The sequence below is a fragment of the Leucoraja erinacea genome, chromosome 5 (genome assembly GCF_028641065.1).
Source record: "Leucoraja erinacea ecotype New England chromosome 5, Leri_hhj_1, whole genome shotgun sequence".
Classification (NCBI taxonomy): domain Eukaryota; kingdom Metazoa; phylum Chordata; class Chondrichthyes; order Rajiformes; family Rajidae; genus Leucoraja; species Leucoraja erinaceus.
This window is the reverse complement of record NC_073381.1, coordinates 35,899,325-35,921,330: the sequence shown is the minus strand read 5'-3', so window position 1 is coordinate 35,921,330 and position 22,006 is coordinate 35,899,325. Positions and strand designations below refer to the sequence as shown.

Below are 22,006 nucleotides of genomic sequence, written 5' to 3'. Positions count from 1 at the left end.
CCATGTGTGTGACCCCTTCCCTCCCCTCTCCAGCTCCCCGTTCATTGCACCGGCGCGGGGGCTTTGCACTGTCTTCACGTCGGCGATACTAGCAGCACAGTGCAGTCACCGGAGACGTCGGGACCAACGGGACACCGACCCCCAGGCCCACTGCAAGCACGGAGATCCCAGAGACCCACAGCCAGCAGCAGCCCATCCCCGTTCCAACTCCAGAGGAAAACTGCAAACTGGCCGGAGAGGTCAGGACCACCAGAAGCCGTTCCCCGAGCTGCGCCCCCTCATCGGGACACCGACCCCCCAGGCCCACTGCAAGCACGGAGATCCCAGATCAGCAACTCCAGCCCAGCCCCGTTCCAACTCCAGAGGAACACGCAGTGTAGGGGCAGAAGCTGATGGTGTGCAAGGGACATCTTGTTCTTGGGGTCGCGCAGCTCGGGCTGTGGGCGAACTGCCACGTCGCCGTAGCGGCCCATCGGGGAGCGGATTCCTCTGGAGTTGGAGGGGGAGGGGGGTATTGTGCTGTTTGATCACCCCCTGCTATCCCAGGGACAGGGAGACAGGACGTTCACCGAGGGCGGCCCGCAGAGGTGACAGCGGAACCTCCGGTCGGTCCTCGAAGAAAGGGGAACTAAATCCCCATTCATAAAAGAGAAGGTGAGGGTATATTGCGCGGGATAATAATTGACAATATGCTGCTACCTGCCCGCTGAGTTAAAAAGTTCCCACGGTAGGCACGATACACAGTGTATCGTGAGTCTTGCCATTCCGAAGACCGACAAATTCTGAATTACTAAAAAGTGTCTGGTCCCAAGGCTTTCGGACAAAAGGTTGTGCGCCTGTAGAAGTAATCACTGAATTTCATTCCTGGAAGCATTCAGGTTTTTTACTCAAATGTCAGCAAGTTAATTGAACCAGGGTAATTTGTGGAAGATAATTCAACAACGTCTCAACTGGCATCATTACCATGGAAACTACTTTAGGAATGCACTTTAGGGTAGCAAATAAGCTACTACAGGTGCACAACCTTTTATCCGAAAGCCTTGTGACCAGACACTTTTCGTAATTCAGAATTTTTCGGCTTTCGGAATGGAAGATTTTTAGCGTAGTGGTAGAGTGCTCGGCTCATATCCGCAAGGTTGCGAGTTTGCGCCTCGATCCCGGCAGTTACTCAATCGCGAGTTTGAGTCTTCAATGTAGTTTTTTCTTGCAGAATAGGAGAGAATAGGGAGGGTTAGGCTGGGATCATTCTCTGCGAGATGATCTTAGTGCGGGAGACAAGTGTAGGAGAGGTGTACTGACTGTGTGGGCAGAACTTTGGAAGTGATTGCCCACCATTCTCAAAAGCCGCTGTGTCTCCCTGTCCCTCCAACTCCAGAGGAACCCACTCCCCGATGGGCCGCTACGGCGACGTGGCAGTTCGCCCACAGCCCTAGCTGCGCCCCCTCATCCGCAACCCGGGTTCCTCTGGAGTTGGAGCGGGGCTGGGCTAGAGTTGCTGTTGGCTGTGAGTCTCCGGGATCTCCGTGCTTGCAGTCGGTGTCCCGTTGGTCCTGACGTCTCCGGTCACCCCCCTGAAATGGAGCTGAGACTGGGAACTGTACCGCCCTTGCCCCCTCCCTCTGCAACTGCAAACAACCCCACAGTTCCCAGTCTCAGCTCCTGTATAGGGGGGTGGCCGGAGACGTCACAGCCCGAGCTGCGCCCCCTCATCCGCAACCTCAAGACGTACTTTGCACACCATCAGCTTCTGTCCCTACGGGGAGCGTGTTCCTTTGTAGTTGGAGCGGGGCTGGGCTGCTGCTGGCTGTGGGTCTCTGGGATCTCCGTGCTTGCAGTGGGCCTGGGGGCCGGTGTCCCGTTGGTCCTGACGTCTCCGGTGACTGGCACTGGCTCCGACGTGAAGACAGTGCAAAGCCCCCGCGCCGGTGCAATGGGCGGGGAGCTGGAGAGGGAAGGGGAGGGGTGTAGGTGGGGTGAAACTGAAGGGAGCGACAATCTGCTGCTGCCTGCCCGCTGAGTTAAAAAGTTCCCACGCAAGACTCGCGATACACTGTGTATCGTGAGTTTACCGTGGGAACTTTTTTAACTCAACGAGCAGGCAGCAGCAGATTGTCAATTATTAACCCTCCCGCGCAATATACCCTCACCTTCTCTTTTATGAATGGGGATTTAGTTCCCCTTTCTTCGAGGACCGACCGGAGGTTCCGCTGTCACCTCTACGGGCCGCCCTCGGTGAACGTCTTCAAGGACCTTTTTTCAAGGACCGAAAAAATGTCCGCTATTCAGAGTTTTTCGTTATTTGGAACTTCGGATAAAAGGTTGTGCACCTGTATGAGAAATTGACTTTGGTTTCTCAGTAAACTAGTGAGTTTTAAAACCCAATAAAAAGGATAACACAGAAACATTAAACAAAAATACAATTAAGTAATGGTTTAAAGCAATGGATTTGGCCTCCACCACCTTCTGGTTAAAGAAATTTCTCCTGAACTTGGTTCAAATTGAATACCTCATATCTTGAAAATATGTCTGTGATTATTGGGAACATCCTCTCATATCTTATCTGAGTTATCCCTACAGGATGTTATAGGTTTCTACAAGATCCCCTCTCATTCTTCTGTACTCCAGTGAATGTAAACCCAGTCTACCTAATTTCTCCCCATACAACGGTCCTACCTTCCCAAGAATCAGTATAACAAATATTTGTTGAACTTCCTCCAAATGCGTTACCTATTCCTTCGCTCCATAGATGCTGCCTCACTCGCTGAGTTTCTCCAGCATTTGTGTCTACCTTCCTCAGATAAGGCTCACATGGGGTCTCACCAAGACCCTGTACAACTGCAGCAAGACATCCTTGCTCTTATATTTAAACAGCATTGTGCTACAAAATTAATGATTAGATATTTTAGAGGTAGGCTGTATATGGGAAGAAAACTGAATTAAAGATTTCATCAAATAAGCTAAAGAATAATCTAATATACAAACCCGCTCATCTAAACAGAAGAACTTGGTACATACACTTTTGATTTAAAACATGACAATGAAGGTACACAGATCCAGAATAAGTGTTTCTATTCAAAATTAGCTTGGTTCAGTTTCACTTCAGTCAAACAATGATGAATTTAGATCCTATCTGAAGTCATGCCTCTTTCTAATAATAATGACATTAAAACCCAAAAATGATCAAAAGCTGGAATAAGAGTACAGACATTTCAAAGAAAGTTCCAGAAAAAAGTAGAGCATGGACTGTGGAATGATCTGAAGTTAAGGGCAAGAACTTTCAAACTAAAATGCAATTAAACCTGAAGCCAATGTAAGTTTACTAGTAAAGGATAAACAGGACATGAGGAGAGTTGAGACATAAATAAACGGAAGTTAAATTGCCAATTGCCAGAAGTGATCAAGCAAATTACTCAATCCAAAATGTAGGGCAAAACAATTTGCCATGCCAAAGACTGACACTTTTACAGAAAGTTTCAAACAATATTTACAATGGCCAAAAGGCAAAGAAAGCAAAGTAGTGACTGGAATTACTGATAAAGCTCATCTGTTTAAAACTAATAATTTACATTCAAGATAAATATTAGTGACAAAATCAGCTGTCAGAATAGTTTTGGAGACTCAGCAAGAATTAAAGATCTAACACAATCTTACTTCACTATAATTTTAACAGGATATTTCAAAAGGAATTCCAAATCCCTTCAGACACAAGCATTAATATATCAATATGGCAAGGCATAACATGAAGTAGTTGGAAGTGTTTTCTGTTCTTGTCTCATATATAAAACACTAAAATGTATTTACCTGTTCACTAATTGATCAAACAAAAGGCTTTGGTTGAGTGTTTCAAATTTGTTTCTCCTTGCACGGCCACTTCTTCTAACTTCTGAATTGCCATTCATGTGAGAATGGGTCCCATCCTCTTGAGATTCACGTCGACTTCCAGGATTTCTGAGAACTTTTTGGGGTGACAATAGATTATCACATTTACCATTTAGATTCATATAAAAGTAACCATACATGTACACAGAGGCTTTTTGATAGACCATGTGAACAGATTGTAACCTGCGATGTTGTTCCATTTTAGCTATGTCACCTTTAAGACTACTGCTCAAATCTAAATAAATTTAAAGGTCAATTGTTGCAATTTTTTTTACCCAGACAAGCAATTTGGTTTTCCACATTATCTCAAAAAAAAAGTAACCACATCATGTTGTGCAAAATAAATTCAAGCAACCTTGATCTTATTTCCTATAATTTTACATGAAATGTGAAATCTGGATTGTAATTATCATACAAAACTTTTACACAAATAGATGTACTAATACTCATAGCACCAACAATCCCAGTTCAATTCGGATCTCCAGCACTGTCTGTGTGCAGTTTACACATTCTCCATGTGACTGCATGGGTTTCTTCCCATATCAAAAAACTATTCAGACTGTTAGGTTAATTATATACTGTAATTTGCCCCCAGTGTAAAGAGTGGAACATTCTTGGGGGTGTTGATGAAAACTTCAGGAGGGTAAGATGGATAGGGGGAGGATCAGTTTAAAAATGAGTGCTTAATGTTTGGCATAAACACAGGGTGTTGAAGGTCCAGTTTCCAGACTGTATCAACCCATGACTCAAAAGGTGTCCACCTTCACTAGCCTGATTAAAACTCTTTTAGTCACCAATAAAATCAACTATATCACTCAAGAATGTGGTGTTTTGGCACAAATGATTTTCAATTTTCCACTACAGTACACTATTGGTTTCCTTTCTTAAGGAAGGGTGTTCATGTATTGGAACCTGTTCATAAAGATTTAGCAGTAAAAAATAACTAAGTAAATGGTTTGTCTAAAGAAAAGTTAGCAAGGCGAGCATCTTCGGAAGTTTAGAAGTGAAGGGAGGCTTCTTGAAATACTTAAGGACTTGAGAGGTCTTGATTGAATTTTTATGAATAGTTTTCTAGGAGGAGAATCAGAAATTAAGAATCACAACTTAAAATTCACCTCAACCTTGTTGTCCATTTTAGACTAGGATGAGGGGAATTGCTCCTTCTCACAAGGTTGTTAATTTCCTCAAAGGCCACAGAAGCAGAGTATTGAATATTTTTAAAAGAGCTTTTGATAGAGGTCAAATGACCCATTTTAAATTTGTATGTTCATAAATAAGATAAATAAATAAATGGCGCAATAACAGTAGAACAATAGAAATATCAAACACAGTTCTATTCATTCATCAACCCCCACCGCTCCGCCCCCCCTCCCACCCGTCTGTCCCCACAAATTATTTCTCATATTTCCCTCATTTTCTAATTTTAATTTCAAATTTCTAGCATCTGCAGATTTTTGCTTTTCAAAACATTTTCCAACTTGCAATTTTATCAGGTAAAGCAGGAACATAATTTACCCATCATTGGAAAGAAGCTTCCAATCTGCAAGCATCGCACTAACCAGCATTCTGTTTCCTACAGAACATTTGAATATTGGGGGAAACTATTATTTCCTGACCAGTTTCTCCATGCCAAAGGTTCCAAATTAAACTACAAACCTGGGACCTTGGAAAATATAGGTAAACAATTACATTGAATTTCTTTGTATTAAGTAAACTTACCCAAAGTACTATGCCCATTTTGCATTGAAGCACCTGCACGAGTAGTTAACCTGGCAAAAAAGCACAAAGCAAAAACTATTACTATCATCTGTTTTGGACATGGGAGAGGTTCTCGATGGCTGGCAAGTGACTAATGTTGTGCCTCCATTTAAGGGCCGCAAGAAAAAGCGTGGGAACTATAGACGTGGGCCTAACAACTGCAGTTGGCAAGCTACTTGAGAGGATTCTGAAGGATGGTATAATGGGTAAAAGACCCATGGTAGTGGAATTAAAATGAGAGGACATGTGTTTAAGGTGAGAGTGGCAAGCTTTAGTACAAACCTGGGGGGGGCAACCTTTTCACTCATGCAACAAGTTACCAGAAGAGGTAACACAGAAAAGCTGGAGAAACTCAGCGGGTGCAGCAGCATCTATGGAGCGAAGGAAATAGGCAACGTTTCGGGCCGAAACCCTTCTTCAGACTGATCAGGGGTGGGGGTGGGTGGGGACAAGAAAGGGAAAAGGAGGAGTAGCCGGAAGGCTGGAGGGTGGGAGGAGACAGCAAGGGAGCTGAGGAAGGGGAGGAGACAGCAAGGACTAACAGAATTGGGAGAACCAGAAGAGGTAGTTGAGGCAGGTACTATATCAGCATTTAACAGACACTTGACCAGGAAAGGTTTGTAGGAAAAAGATCCAAATGCAGGCAAATGGCACTAGCTCAGATGGGGCATCGAGATGGTCCGAATGTCCTGATTCTGTGGTGTATGATTGCACACATGTATGAAATTATGATTTCAACTAAATTTGACAAAGTACTTCAAGCATGATATTGGAAAAAAAAATTCACATATTATTGCACATCAGTTATTTTGAGGTACAATTGTCATGTATATTCAAAATCAAATAATTGTAGGGCGATGGAAGCAGGGATAAATGTGGTGATTTTTTTCAGATACTTTCTACCAGGATGTTCCTTTCTTCTATTTCTTCAATGATTCCATAATCATTTACTTTATTAACGAGTAAAACACGAGAGCACCAATATCAGCTAGTTCTAACATTGAGTGCAAGTGCAATAGGACTTAAAGATAGCGGTCAGGAGATATGGGGAGAAGGCAAAGAACGTGGATACTGATTGGTAATGATCAGCCATGATCACATTGAATGGCGGTGCTGACTCGAAGGGGCGAATGGCCTACTCCTGCACCTATTGTCTATTAATATTAAAATAATTAACAATTTAAAGTAGCACAGTTGCATAAAAACAACTTGCTTTTATATAATGCCTTTTACAACCTCAGGATATCCAATCTCAGGACAGAAAGGTTGGATTATAAATGGGAGGGGGAGTTGAAGTGCTGAGCCACCGGGAGATCAGGTTGCGAACTGAGTGGAGGTGTTGGGCGTGCTGGAGAAACTCAGCGATTGAGGCAGCATCTGTGGAGCGAAGGATTAGGCGACGTTTTGGGTCGAGACCCTTCTTCAGACTGATGTGGGGGGTGGGCGGGAAAAAGAAAGGAAGAGGCGGGGACCGTAGGCTGTGGGAGTGCTGGGAAGGGGATGATCATGACTTGATCATCTGTTTTAGAACTTTGGCTGAGTGGGTTAATTCCCCTGCACTTCCTCAAAATATAGTCATATGATCTTTTGTATCCACAAATAAGAGGAACTTGGTTTAACATCTAAAAGAATATACTTCCAAGGGTGCACAGGGAAATTAGTATAAATTTTGATGCCCGGGTCTCTATATCATTCTAATTCAGTGAACCAAGTGTTACCATCTGAGCCACAGTAGTTATCCATGGAAGTCTACAGTAGTAAATTGTAACTGGTAACGTATACATAATTAAGCAAAATGAATCAATCAGGCTCTATGAACGAATATACAGTTCATATTTTTTTTGCAATACCAACATCACAGAAGTCTCAGGTGCAGTTGCTATGGTTATAACTGAGACAAAGTGCTGACAAGACTTTAACAGCTGCGTTTATTTTTTAATTGAAATCACGCAAACAAATTAGTGGAGAGGCTGATTCAGGCTTGCAAAAGAAAATACATACAGAATGCGTTTGAGAAAGTAGTAATTTCTTATTACTAGATAAATTAAATTTAAAAAAAAGAATTTGTGAAGTAAAATGTAAAATGTTGGATGTTTCCATAAAATTTGAAGTAACATATACAGTTATCGTGCAATGCAATATAAAAAGAGGAATTAGAAACATGAAATGTTTAATCATGACTGTTTCCTACACAACAGATACATACATGCATTTCAAGGTTCTGATGAAACAGTTAATAAACAAGGTGTCAGGGATGATTACAGTGGAAAAAAAATTGCTAAAGGATTTGAGTTTTGTGGAACAAAGAGAGAAAATCCGTTCCCAGTTCAGTACTCAATATCATGCAAGTTTTTAGGGGGCAAAAAGTGAAATGGTCTTGCACCCGGTTGATGAATCAAGGAAAAGCATTACTCGGAGAAAGGAAAATGCCTTACACAGTTGTTCCCACTTCTTCCCAGCTGTTAGCAGGCAACTGAACCATCCTACCAACAACTAGAAAGCAGTGCTGAACTACCATCTACCGCATTGGAGACCCTCGGTCTATATTTGATCGGACTGGCTTTATTTTGCATTAAACATTATTCATGTTATTCCCTTTAGTGTTATAAAATGGCAATAAACATAATGCAGATAGTAATGTACCAACATTAGCTTTGTCACACAACGCTTTCATGCAAACGCACGGGTACAAAGATGCTGCTAATTTAGCTCACCTGGATTGCCTTGTTGTGCCGCACCATTCTTCTGCTGGACCACTGTTAAGGGAATTACGTTCAGTTGAAATATCACTAGAAACTGGATCAGCATTCCTTCGCCTTAGCTTTGCTGGTGGTTCTGCCTGACAATCACTTAAACTGGTTTCATCATTACCGGGATCTTGCTGTAAAAAATATATATATATTTTACTTTGTTTTTAAAAAAGTGACCACGCATTTAACAACAAATGTTGTGCTATATACTGAACAAAGCTTTTCTCTCTCCCAGCCAACATATTTAAATTAAATAGTAGAGGATGAGAATGCTTTCAGTACAAATATACAGTTTAAATTAACATCGTCATAAATCTTCTCTCAGCAATGATCCTGTCATTTTCCATAGTTAAAATTTCCTTTCCAATCTTACTATTCAGCATTTGTTAATTGAAAGTAAAAATAATTTGCTGTGAAGATACAATGATCAATAAGCAAGAAGTCAAAATATGAAATGTTTGTTGAATAGAACATCAAGTAAAATGATTAGTTAATTATTACAATAAGTAATTTAAATGATCAAGTACAAAACAGAAATTAAACAAAATAGCAGTGGAATTCAAATAGTGTACATATTACAGGAGCTAATTAAATTCCAGACAACTGTGTGCCAGTATTGATCACATCACAAAAATTGACATGTACCTCTCTTTTTAATTTTTCCAACCATCTATTTGCTCATTTTAGATGTCAACTTATATCTAGTTCCGAAGAAAGGCCATCCAATTTAAAGGTTACCTATTTCACTTGCCAGAAATGTTTCTCATTTGCTGAATATTTGAGTATTTTCTGTTATTACTTTTGTTTAAGTATTAGTCCATTGGTTTCATATTGGACACAGAAGCAACAGGTCCAAATATTGAAGTTGTAACAGTGGGAAATTTCAAATTATTAAGAAATAACGTTGATAAGAATACCATGCACATTATCAATCTTTTTAACACTTTTAATTTAGCAGAAATATCCAAGCTGTTTTAAATCAAACTTTTCAAAGACTGGTGGCATCAATAAGTAGATTTTGAAATGTTAGAACTTTGGAGAAGTTATACAGAGCTGTGGTGCAAAGATTACAATTAAAAAATGAAAAATACACATCATCAATTAAAGTCACTGAAGTAAATAGTATTACTGCAGGAGCAAACCAAGATTCAGGAAAAACAGGTTTGTGCACGATGATGACCAAACAGAAAAATGGGCTTGAGAACTGTAAAGGTAGACAAAAATGCTGGAGAAACTCAGCGGGTGCAGCAGCATATATGGAGCGAAGGAGATATGCAAAGTTTCGGGCCGAAACCCTTCTTCAGACAATGGAGAACTATAAATACAGGCCTGTTAAGCCTAATGGTCGGAGCGAATGACGGGCCCCGAACAGCGGCAGCAGCGGCCACGACAGCGGCTCCATCTCCTCCTCCTCCCGCACCTGCCCGTCCTGATAGTGGCCGCTGCTTGCAAATCCGCTAACGGCGCTTTCAAAACAATCCCTCTGCACGCCGAGGCCGGGAAGAGGGAGGGGGAGGCCTCCTTCCGCCGTCTGAAGCAGCTGCACCAAAGTTCCTTTAGCTCTTGGATCTTTGAGCTGCACCGGTCGGCCCCGCACCTTGCTGTTGTCTGGCGGAGGAGGGGAGGCGGTGGCGAGGAATCCCAACCGCCTCCCCCTTTGGCTGCGGCATTTGGTGTTGGACAGGGACAGCCAAGGCAGCGGGGCAATGTTATGCGAGGAGCGCTGACCTTCCTTCTTCCCCACCTCTGCCACTTCCCCCCCCCCCTCTCTCTTGTATGCCCCGCTCCACCCCCCCCTTATCCTGAGACCCCTCCTCTCCATCCCGCACTGATCCCCATTCCCGCCTCTATTCAGACATCCCCCCCCCCCCCCCCGAAATCTATTTATCACCCTACCCACCTCGCATTGATTCTCCTTCCAACCACCCCAACCCTCCCATCCATCCTACACTGGTCCCCCAATTCATCCTATACTGACCGCCCTTCCCATCCATCCTGCACCTCTCCCCATTCATACTGCACTGAACCCCCCATTCATCCCGTACTGACACACCCTCCATTTACCCTGCACAGATCCTCCCATCCATCCTGTAGTGATCTTCCCATTCATCTTTTACGGATCCCCTCATGCATCCCGTACTGATCCCCTCATGCATCCCGTACAGATCCCGTCATTCATCCCGTACTGATCCCCCATTCACCCTATACTGATCCCCTCATTCATCCTGTACTGATCCCCTCATTCATCCTGTTCTGATCCCCTCATTCATCCTGTACTGATCCCCCATTCATCCTGTACTGATCCCCTCATTCATCCTGTAGTGATTCCCCATTCATCCTGCACAGACCCTCCGATCCACTGGCCTGACCCCCATTCATCCTGTGCTGACTCCCCCCATCCATCCTGTACTGAACCCCCCATTCAAGAAGAATGGGGGGAACAGTCTGAAGAAGGGTCTCGATCCGAAACGTTGCCTATTTCCTTCGCTCCATAGATGCTGCCTCACCCGCTGAATTTCTCCAGCATTTTTGTCTACCCCCATTCATCCTGTACTGATCCCCCCCCCCCATCCATCCGGTACTGATCCCCCACATTCAACATCACTGACATCCCCGGTGCTCTCCCCTCACAATTTTACCTACTCCAACCAAAACGTACTAATATCGAGGCGGTGCAGGCTCGAATGGCCGAATGGCCTACTCCTGCACCTAATTTCTAATTTCTATGTAATTCACCTGCCTCAATCCATTCATTCCACACCGTTGCCTTTTTAACCCCCCCCGCCATCTATCCACCCCACACTGAATCACACACCCCTCCTCCCTGACCCTATTGTGCTGGAAATGTCTTCAGAGCGAACATTGACTATGTTTGATAACGGAATGCAATCAAATGCGTTTTAATTCCCAATGTTATTATTTGTTTTAGTCCATAAAGATGGATTAATTAAATTGTGAACATGTGAAACATTAAAACCGCAGTGTTCGATTGTTACTGCTACATATAACCATATAACAATTACAGCACGGAAATAGGCCATCTCGGCCCTTCTAGTCCGTGCCGATCACTTACTCTCACCTAGTCCCATCTACCTGCCCTCAGATCATAACCCTCCATTCCTTTCCCGTCGATATACCTATCCAATTTATTTTTAAATTAAATTATAAAAACAAACCAGCCTTCACCATTCCACTGTAAGCTCATTCCACACAGCTACCACTCTCTGACTAAAGAAGTTCCCCCTCATGTTGCCCCTAAACTTTTGTCCCTTAATTCTCAAATCAACAGTTGACATCTTATTACAGAATTCATTTTAACGGCAAATCAATGCTCTTAATATGGAGTATCAGTACTGTAGTTATTTAATGAGCAACATTCACAGCTATACGTTGGATTTATCCAGGTTTTACTTCTAGTCGGTCATATACATCACAAATTTGGTCAGGAGATATTTCAGTTGAAATTTTAACATTAATTCTGAAGTGGGAATGATGGAAACAGCGTTTATCAATATTTTTTTTTAATCTGGAGCGTACAAACTGGGTATCTGAGGTGGAGCCGAGGAACAAGATAGGGATGATCACCTTGTTGGGGATGTACTACAGATCCCCGAATAGTCAACGTGAATTAGAAGAGCAAATGTGCCGGGACATTACATGTCAATTAAGGTTGTTGTAGTAGTAGGGGATTAACTTTCCTAATATAGACTGGGAAAATCATAGCGTGAAGGGCTTGGATGGGGAGCAATTACTCAAAAGTGTTCAGGAGAGTTTTCTTAAGTAGTATGTGGAGGCCCCCAAACGTGAAAGGGCAACGCTGGATCTAATATTGGAAAATTGGGAAGGGCAAGTTAATGAAGTGTGCGGAGGAGCGTTTTGGAACGTGACCATAGTTCAATTAGGTTTAAGATAGTTATGGATAGGGATGGAGAGGATCTACGTTCAACTGGGGTAGGGCCAACTATGAGGGTATGAGAGAAGGTCTCGCTCAAATTGACTGGAGCAGGTTATTTGAGGGGAAAGGAACATCGGTCAAGTTGGATGTTTTTAAAAGTGTTCTAAAGAAAGCTCAGGATGTGTACGTCCCCGTTTAAGTGAAAGGCAAAGCAGGCAAAGGTGAGGAAACTTGGCTGACAAGGGATATTGAGGCATTGGTTAAGAATAAAAAGGATGCATGGGACAAGTATAGACAGCTGGGATCAAGTGCATCCCTGGAGGAGTTTCGGGAACTCAGGAGCAAACTAATAAAGGAGATCAGAAGGGCAAAAAGGGGCAGGAGATAGCTCTGACGGGTAGCATAAAAGACAATCCCAAAAGATATTGTAAATACATTAGGCGGAAAAGGTTAACTAGAGAGAGAGAGAGAGAGAGAGAGAGAGAGTGGGACCTCTCAGGAATAAGCTTTTATTGTCACCTCTGTGTGGAGCCACAGGAGATGGGCAAGGTCCTCGATGAGTATTTCTCCTCTGTATTTACCGAGGAGAAAGACAGTAGGACGGAGGAAATTGGAGCAACCACTGGAAGTGTCATAAGAGCAGCCAGGGTTACCGTCGAGGAAGTACTGAGGGTACTGTCGGGTTTGAAGATAGACAAATGTCCAATGGGCCTGTTCAGATATATCCGAGGCCATTGCGGGAAACTAGAGAGGAAATTTCGGGAGCCCTGGTTGAAATTTATGAGTCCTCCTTAAATACAGGAGAGGTGCCAGAGGAGTGGAGGGTGGCAAATGTTGTGCCTAATTTCAAGAAGGCCTGCAGGGAAAATGTTGGTAACTATAGGCCAGTGAGCTTAACATCTGTAGTTGGCAAGTTACAGGAGAGTATTCCAAGGGATAGGATATACAGGCATTTGGATAGGCAAGGGCTGATTAGGGAGTCCGCATGGTTTTGTATGTGGGAGGTCATGTCTCACAAATCTGATTGATTTTTTTTTTTTTAAACATAAGCAAAAAGGTTGATGATGGCAGAGCTGTAGAAGTTGTGTACATGGACTTTAGTAAGGTGTTCGACAAGGTACCGCATGGTAGGCTGCTCTGGAAGGTTAGATCTCATGGGATCCATGGACAGATAGCTGAATGGATAGCCAATTGGCTCCATGGATGGAAACAGAGGGTGATGGTAGAAGGTTGCTTCTCAGAATGGAGGCCTGTGACTTGTGGTGTGCCACAGGGTTGAGTGCTGGGCCCGTTACTGTTTGTCACCTACATCAATAAATAGGATGAGAACATACAGGGCAAGATTAGCAAGTTTTCTGATGACACAAAAGTTAGTGGTTTTGCAGATAGTGAAGATGGTTGTGAAGGATTGCAGCAGGATCTGGATCGATTGGCCAGGTGGGCGGAGGAATGGTTGATGGAATACAGAGAAGTGTGAGGTGTTGCATTTTCGGACGTCGAACAAGGGCAGGACATAAACAGTAGGCTTCTGGGTAGCTTTGAAGAGCACAGGGATTTAGTAGGAGTACAGGTGCATGGTTCCATGAAGCTCAAGTCACAGGTAGATAAGGTGGTCAAAAAGGCTTTTGGCACTTTGGCCTTCATCAATCAGTGTATTGAATATAGAAGTTGGGAGGTCATGTTGCAGTTGTATAAGACGTTGGTGAGAGCGCATTTAGAATATTGTGTTCAGTTCTAGGCACCATGTTATAGGAAAGATATGGTCAAGCTTGAAAGGATTCAGAAAAGATTTACGAGGATGTTGCCAGGGCAAGAGGGTGTGAGCTATAGGGAGAAGTTGAGTCGGCCGAGTTTCTATTCCATGGAGCGTAGGAGGATGAGGGGAGATCCTATAGAGGTATACAAAATCATGAGAGGAATAGATCAGGTAGGTGCACAGAGTCTTTTACCCAGAGCAGGGAAATCGAGAGCCAGAAGTCATAGGTTCAAGGTGAAGGGGAAAAGATTTAATAGGAATCCGAGAGGTAACTTTTTTCCATACAGAGGGTGGTGGGTGTATGGATCAAGCTGCCAGAGGAGGAAGTTGAGGCTGGGACTATCCTATCAGTTGGACAAATACATGGATTGGACAGGTTTGGAGAGTTATGGACCAAGCACAGGCAAGTGGGACCAGGGTAGTTGGGACATTGGTGGCCGGGGCCGGCGAGTTGGGCCGAAGGGCCTGTTTCCACGCTGTATTCACCTATGACTAATTATTTCTGGTGTAATGTCGTAACCTACCAAAAAATGTTGCCATTTCCTAAGTTGCCTTTGTGTGCTTTTGGGCTTGAAATGACACCCGTACATTGTTTTTACGCTTTTTCATAAATAAATAAAAAATGGACAATATTTCATTTCAATAATTCAATAATATTCAATAATAATAATATTTCAATAATAACTTCATTATACTATAGTTTTTAAAATAACGTTACTCTCTCCTACCAAGTGACTTATTTAAACAGAAGGAAGACACACATTCAAACTAATACCCACTTCCTTTTGCTGCACAGTCTATCTTCACATCTATAGTTGTTATTACTGGCTCTTACCTCCATGAATGGTTTACCATGGGTATCATGGAGTACTTTTTTTAAAATGCAGAGTGGTTAAGAATTGGAACTCACTGCTGTCAGAATCAATCAGAGCTTTCAAAAGGAACTGGACAAATCTTCAGAGAAAATAATTTGCATGGCCATGAGGAAAGAACGAGGAATAGGTATTGACTATATTACTGTGGAATGCGCTGGCATAAATTCAAAATGGCAAATAACCTACTCCTGTGCCATGATAATTCTATGATCTGCCTGGTCATGAGAAATGAACACATACCAATGTTTACTGCACTCCAGAATAGTTAGTTCTGCTATGATGTGTGCATCTGTGGACAAATTGGATATAATACCAGTGATGAATTAGGCAAAAGGACAAAAGTACTGGTGTAACTCAGCCCCCTTCCATGTCCTCAGTCTTTCAATCTCCATTGCATTTGCTTCAATGGTGGGACATTCCACATACAGTGGCTTGCAAAAGTTTTCATGCCCCTTGAACTTTTCCACATTTTGTCACGTTACAACCACAAACGTAAATGTATTTTATTGGGATTTTATGTGATAGACCAACACAAGGTGGCGCATAATTGTGAAGTGGAAGGAAAATGATACATGGTTTTCAAATTTTTTTACAAATAAAAAACTGAAAAGTGTGGCGTGCAAATGTATTCAGCCCCCTTTACTCTGATACCCCTAAATAAAATCCAGTGCAACCAATTGCCTTCAAAAGTCACCTAATTAGTGAATAGAGTCCACTTGTGTGTAATCTAATCTCAGTATAAATACAGCTGTTCGGTGAAGGCCTCAGAGGTTTGTTAGAGAACATTAGTGAACAAACAGCATCATGAAGCCCAAGGAACACGCCAGACAGGTCAAGGATAAAGTTGTGGAGAAGTTTAAAGCAGGGTTAGGTTATAAAAAAATATCCCAAGCTTTGAACATCTCACGGAGCACTGTTCGATCCATCATCCGAAAATGGAAAGAGTATGGCACAACTGCAAACCTACCAAAACATGGCCGTCCACCTAAACTGACAGGCCGGGCAAGGAGAGCATTGATCAGAGAAGCAGCCAAGAGGCCCATGGTATCTCTGAAGGAGCTGCAGAGATCCACAGCTCAGGTGGGAGAATCTGTCCACAGGACAACTATTAGTCATGCACTCCACAAATCGGGCCTTTATGGAAGAGTGGCAAGAAGAAAGCCATTGTTGAAAAAAAGCCATAAGAAGTCCCGTTTGCAGTTTGCCACAAGCCATGTGGGGGACACAGCAAACATGTGGAGGAAGGTGCTCTGGTCAGATGAGACCAAAATTGAAGTTTTTGGCCTAAATGCAAAACGCTATGTGTGGCGGAAAACTAACACTGCACATCACCCTGAACACACGATCCCCACTGTGAAACATGGTGGTGGCAGCATCATGCTGTGGGGATGCTTTTCTTCAGCAGGGACAGGGAAGCTGGTCAGAGTTGATGGGAAGATGGATGGAGCCAAATACAGGTCAATCTTGGAAGAAAACCTGTTAAGTCTGCAAAAGACTTGATACTGGGGCAGAGGTTCACCTTCCAGCAGGACAACGACCCTAAACATACAGCCAGAGCTACAATGGAATGGTTTATATCAAAGCATATTCATGTGTTAGAATGGCCCAGTCAAAGTCCAGACCTAAATCCAATTGAGAATCTCTGGCAAGACTTGAAAATTGCTGTTCACAGACGCTCTCCATCCAATCTGACTGAGCTTGAGCTATTTTGCAAAGAAGAATGGGCAAAAATTTCAGTCTCTAGATGTGCAAAGCAGGTAGAGACATACCCCAAAAGACTTGCAGCTGTAATTGCAGCGAAAGGTGGTTCTACAAAGTATTGACTCAGGGGGGCTGAATACTTTTGCACGCCACACTTCTCAGTTTTTTTTATTTGTAAAAAAATTTGAAAACCATGTATCATTTTCCTTCCACTTCACAATTATGCACCACTTTGTGTTGGTCTATCACATAACATCCCATTAAAATACATTTAAGTTTGTGGTTGTAACGTGACAAAATGTGGAAAAGTTCAAGGGGTATGAATATTTTTGCAAGCCACTGTATGTGACTCTGAATTCAATCTGATCTAATCCTATCAGAAGTTTTCCCTTCATTCTATTCATCACTCCCTCATCTGTGCATCCTCAAACTAGTTTTTATTTCCTCCATTTCCAAGTTCTGAAAACGATCAGACCTAAAATGCTGAATCTCTTTCCACAAATAGTACATGACCTGCTGAGTTGTTCTAGCATTTTCTGCTTTTTAGTTACAGATTCCCAGTATCTGTAGTTTCTATGCTTTTCATTTACTGACCAATATTATTCGTTACCCAAAGATGATCTTCCTCATTATCAACACCAATTTCTGTATCATTGGTATGATTGTAATCATACCTTGTGCATTCATATCAACATTGTTAATGCACAGAACAATTAATCCCCCTGAACCAAGCCCTAATTAAAAGCTACTCATAACAAGTACAACCACCATCACTATCTGCCTCCTCTTGTCACAAACTTTATGGATTCAATTTGCCAACCACCTTGAATCACCAGGGCAGCAACCCTTTGGACCAGTTTCCGATGTCACATGCCTTTCTGAAGTCCATATAGATTACATTAACCGCACTGCCCCAATCAATAAATGTTGCTACTTCTTCAAAAACTCAAATAAATTGGTCAAACTTGATATCCCCATAACAAACTCCACGTTGATATCTTTGATTAATCTCTGCCTTTCCAAACATAGATTACTCCTAGCTCTCAAACATTCTTCCAATAACTTTCCTATCACATATATTAGACTCACAAGCTAGATGCCCTTCTTTAGGTTATATATTTTTTTTCTTAGGGCCTCCCTTGCCTTCCATAGCAGACTGGGATGCATCTCATGAATCCCTGGGCATTTATATACCTTGCAGCCCACAGACATGCTCTGGAATGTAACCAGCTTCTTGCATTCCCTAATGGCTAGTTTTCATGGGGCGACTTGACGCAAGATGTAGCCAGAGTGGAGTGGTCGTGGTCTAGCACGATATCACACGATATAACGGGGGTAGAGTAAAGAGTTCCCACGGTACTCGGCAATTCTGTCATTTTTGCGAGTGACTTGTCCGTCTCCCGATCTTTCCCGTTAATCGTGAATGAACATCGTGGACTGTAGTGTAGTTAATCACGTGGCACAAATGATGTTACTTTGTGTCACACACTATAATGGTTTTTTTCACCCGAGCTCTTTAATGAGCTGAAGAATAATCTGTGTTTTTTTAGCCAAATGTTGTTTGGTGTGATGCACCTTCTCTCAATATGTGCAAGAAGTCGTCTTTTTATTTTGTCAAATATGAATAAAGACTGTGTCTCACATTGACCGTGATGATTATGTTATTTTATGATCTACTGAGAGGTGCAACTTTCTTTTTTTTTTTTTTTTTTTTTTTTTTTTTTTTTTTTTTTTTTTTTTTATTTATTTAATTAGAATTTAATACATCACTAAACAGTAGTGGCACCTAATTTTAGGTGCCAACTATGTAATACCGTAATCCATTCTATGTACAACCTCTAGTTTTATGTTATAAGAAAGAAGTAAGCAGAACAAGAAAAAGAAAGCAATAGAAAGGGGAAAAAGTGGAAAAATAGATGGTAGAGAGTAGAAAAACGTGAAGTGTGTATATAAAAAATAAAAAAAAGGAAGAGAGAAAGAGGAAAGTAGAAATAGAAGAGAAGGCCCCTTAAAAGAGAATTTTTCAAATCTGTATTCGGAGATGTAGCTCTATCCGCGTCATGAACTGAAATCAGCAATCCTTACGGCACCGCTGCATCACATGATTCCAAAAAGTCGATGAAAGGAGACCAACTCTTTAAGAATTGGTCATATTTATCTATTAGTCGGAGTCTCATTTCTTCAAGGCGTGCTATGTCCATCATATTCCTAATCCACATTTTAACAGTTGGTATGGTTGTATTTTTCCAAAATTTAAGTATCAATTTCTTTCCAATTATTAACCCATAATTAAAAAAAACATTTTGATCTTTATTTAAATTGGTATCTTCTCCTATTATTCCAAATATAATCCATTCCGTTTTGGGTTCTATTCTTGACTTGAAAATCTTTGTAAATATATCAAATATATCACTCCAAAATTTATTCAACTTTGTACATCCAACAAATGAGTGTGTTATATTAGCGTTTTGAAACAAGAGGTGAAACTTTCAGTCTGAAGAAGGCTCTCGACCTGAAACGCCACACTCCAGAGATGCTGCCTGTCCCGCTGAGTTGCTCCAAGCAACTGGTGTCTATCTTCAAAGGACTGACCAGGACTGCCTCTCTCTCTCTCTCTCTCCCCTCCCTCCGCGAGAGGGGGAGAGTGGGACATTGGCAGCATTTCATGGAACGTGGGGCGGTATAGTACAGGAACAGGGCCATTCGGCCCACGATGTCTGTGCTGGGGAGAGGGGGGGAGAGGGGGAGGGGGGGGGGGGAGGGGGAGGGGGAGGGGGAGGGGGAGGGGGAGGGGGAGGGGGAGGGGGAGGGGGAGGGGGAGGGGGAGGGGGAGGGGGAGGGGGAGGGGGAGGGGGGGGGAGAGGGAGAGGGAGAGGGAGAGGGAGAGGGAGAGGGAGACACCAGGTGGATGCGAAATCTCACCTGCCTGTTTCAGTGACAGACACCCACCGCCAGTAAATGAAGACACCCCCATCTGTCTCCCCCTCCTCTCCATCCACTCTCCCACCTTTCCCTCCCAACTCCAGTCCCGACCCCCTGGGAAACTGAAAGTTTCCCGCTGTAATTAAATAGTTCCCACGGTAGACTGTAAAACTGGGACCCTGGTTCTGGACTCCCCCAACATCGGGAACATTCTTCCTCCATCTAGCCTGTCCAATCCTGTAGATACGATTAGACAGTTATCAAGTTATTTAATTCAATTAATGATTTCTATCGCCCAGCCTCTCATCTTTCAATCGGGTTCGGCCAGGAAGGAACTGCAGATGCTGGATTAAAACGAAGATAGACACAACATGTAGCTCAGCGGGACAAGCAGCATATCATAAGGGTCTCGACCCGAAATGTCACACATTCCTTCTCCCCAAAGATGCTGCCTGCCATCGAGTTACTCATTCTCTTTAAACCGGCATCTGCTGTTCCTTCCGACACATACACAAGAAATAGGCAACTGTTCGGGCCGAAACGTTGCCTATTTCCTTCGTTCCATAGATGCTGCTGCACCCGCTGAGTTTCTCCAGCATGTGTGTGTGTGTGGGTGGGAGTTGGGGGGGGGGGGGGGGGGTAGAGAGATAAGGCAGCCTGAGGAAAGGCACGCCTGTCAATTTCCCTCCGTAGATGCTGCCTGGCCCGCGGAGTTCCTCCAGTTAGAAACTGCTTTCAGACAAAAAGAGACACACTGACATTAATGAAATGCTTGTTAGCTAGTTTTATTAGATTTGTATGTAAATAGCAAACTGGCTGGATTCACTCTATCCAACTTCCGGGTTCACCGTTCGCAGGAGTTCCCACGGTAACCGCAAGAGTTACTACGGATATCGCACTGGCCACTACGTTCATAAAATGTTGCAATGCTCAACCACAAGTGTACAAGTCACTCTTAGACAAATTCAAACATGTTTGAATTTTCTCCCGAGTACCCAAGTTACACGATTACCTGCCGTTAGCGCCACGGTGGTCCACGAATGCCGTACTGTTATCGCACGAGGTTCCCACGATGTTAAACTCTGGTTACCTCTTGCGTCAAGTCGCCCCGTGAAAAGGGGGTTTAATGGCAATGCCCTACTCTTTAATGTACAGTGATGAAAAGTATTCATTTTAAGACCTCACCTCTGTCTCCATGCAGAGATTGCCATTTTGGTCACTAATAGGCCGTACTACTTTTCTGGTAACCATCTTCCCCTGGTATACTTAGAAAATACTTTCAGATTTCCCTTAATCTTGTCTGCCTGTGGTATTTCACACCACACTTTTTGCCCTCTATTTTCTTCTTCAACTATGTCTCTAAATTGACTATATTCCTGAAGGGCCATTGTTTTCAATTTTCTACGTCTGCTATCTGTTTCTTTATTTTTCTTTTTGCAGCTTTTGTATGCCGTGATGCCTAGAGCTCTTTGAACTTACTTTCTGTACCTTTCACTCTCACAGAAACATGTAGGCCCTGAACTTTCATTATTTCACTTCCAAATCATTTCCAGTTGTCTGATACAGACGCTCCTGCATTTAAGTATTCCCAGACTACTGTGCCAAGTTCAGATATTGAAAACACACCTATTCGCTATTTTATCTTACAGAAAATTTTTCATTAGTTACTTTGAAACTTAATGGTCACTGTCACCAAAATGCACATCAAACACTTTCACAGCTACATTCCCCAAGATCAGGTTCTGTACTCTCTCTACCGTATATAAAGCTCCCTTATACACTTCATAAATTCAATGTCTGTTTGCCTTTTATATTGACACAATTCCAGTTAATATTAGGGAAGTTGAAATCCCCTACTACCATAACCCTACCTTTCATTGCATTTCTGTAATTTATCTATATCTCTGCTCCTCTATCTGACTGCTAGGAGCCCTGTATAGCCCCAAAATGACTGCCCCCTTTTTATTCCTAAGCACAACAAATTTGGGTAACAACGAACTGCAGATGCTGGTTTAAACCAAAGATAGACATAAAAAGCTGGAGTAACACAGGATCTCAGGAGAAAAGGAATTAGGTTTCGGATCGAGACCCTTCTTCAGTCCAAGAGTCAGGGGAAAGGGAAACGAGATATAGAACAAAGTGAAAGTAAGCACGCAGGTACAGCAGGCTGTGAAGAAAACGAATGGCATGTTGGCCTTCATAACAAGAGGAGTTGAGTATAGGAGCAAATTATCTGCAATTGTATAGGGCCCTAGTGAGACCACACCTGGAGTATTGTGTGCAGTTTTGGTCCCCTAATTTGAGGAAGGACATTTTTGCTATTGAGGGAGTGCAGCGTGGGTTTACAAGGTTAATTCCTGGGATGGCGGGACTGTCATATGCTGAGAGAATGGAGCGGCTGGGCTTGTATACTCTGGAGTTTAGAAGGATGAGGGGGGATCTTATTGAAACATATAAGATTATTAAGGGT

At 42.8% G+C, this 22,006-nt stretch overlaps 1 protein-coding gene across 4 annotated transcripts in view; it reads right to left on the bottom strand.

Moving 5' to 3' along the window:
• The window catches only part of atad2b (ATPase family AAA domain containing 2B), a 143,725-nt gene that overhangs the window by 87,220 nt on the left and 34,499 nt on the right, over window positions 1-22,006 (bottom strand). For all 4 annotated transcript variants that reach the window (XM_055635372.1, XM_055635373.1, XM_055635370.1 and 1 more), the window contains exons 2-4: window positions 8,352-8,518; window positions 5,599-5,648; window positions 3,802-3,955 (exon numbers count right to left, since the gene is read on the bottom strand). In XM_055635372.1, the coding sequence (XP_055491347.1) occupies window positions 3,802-3,955; window positions 5,599-5,648; window positions 8,352-8,518 (371 nt within the window). The remainder of the gene's footprint in view (window positions 1-3,801; window positions 3,956-5,598; window positions 5,649-8,351; window positions 8,519-22,006) is intronic.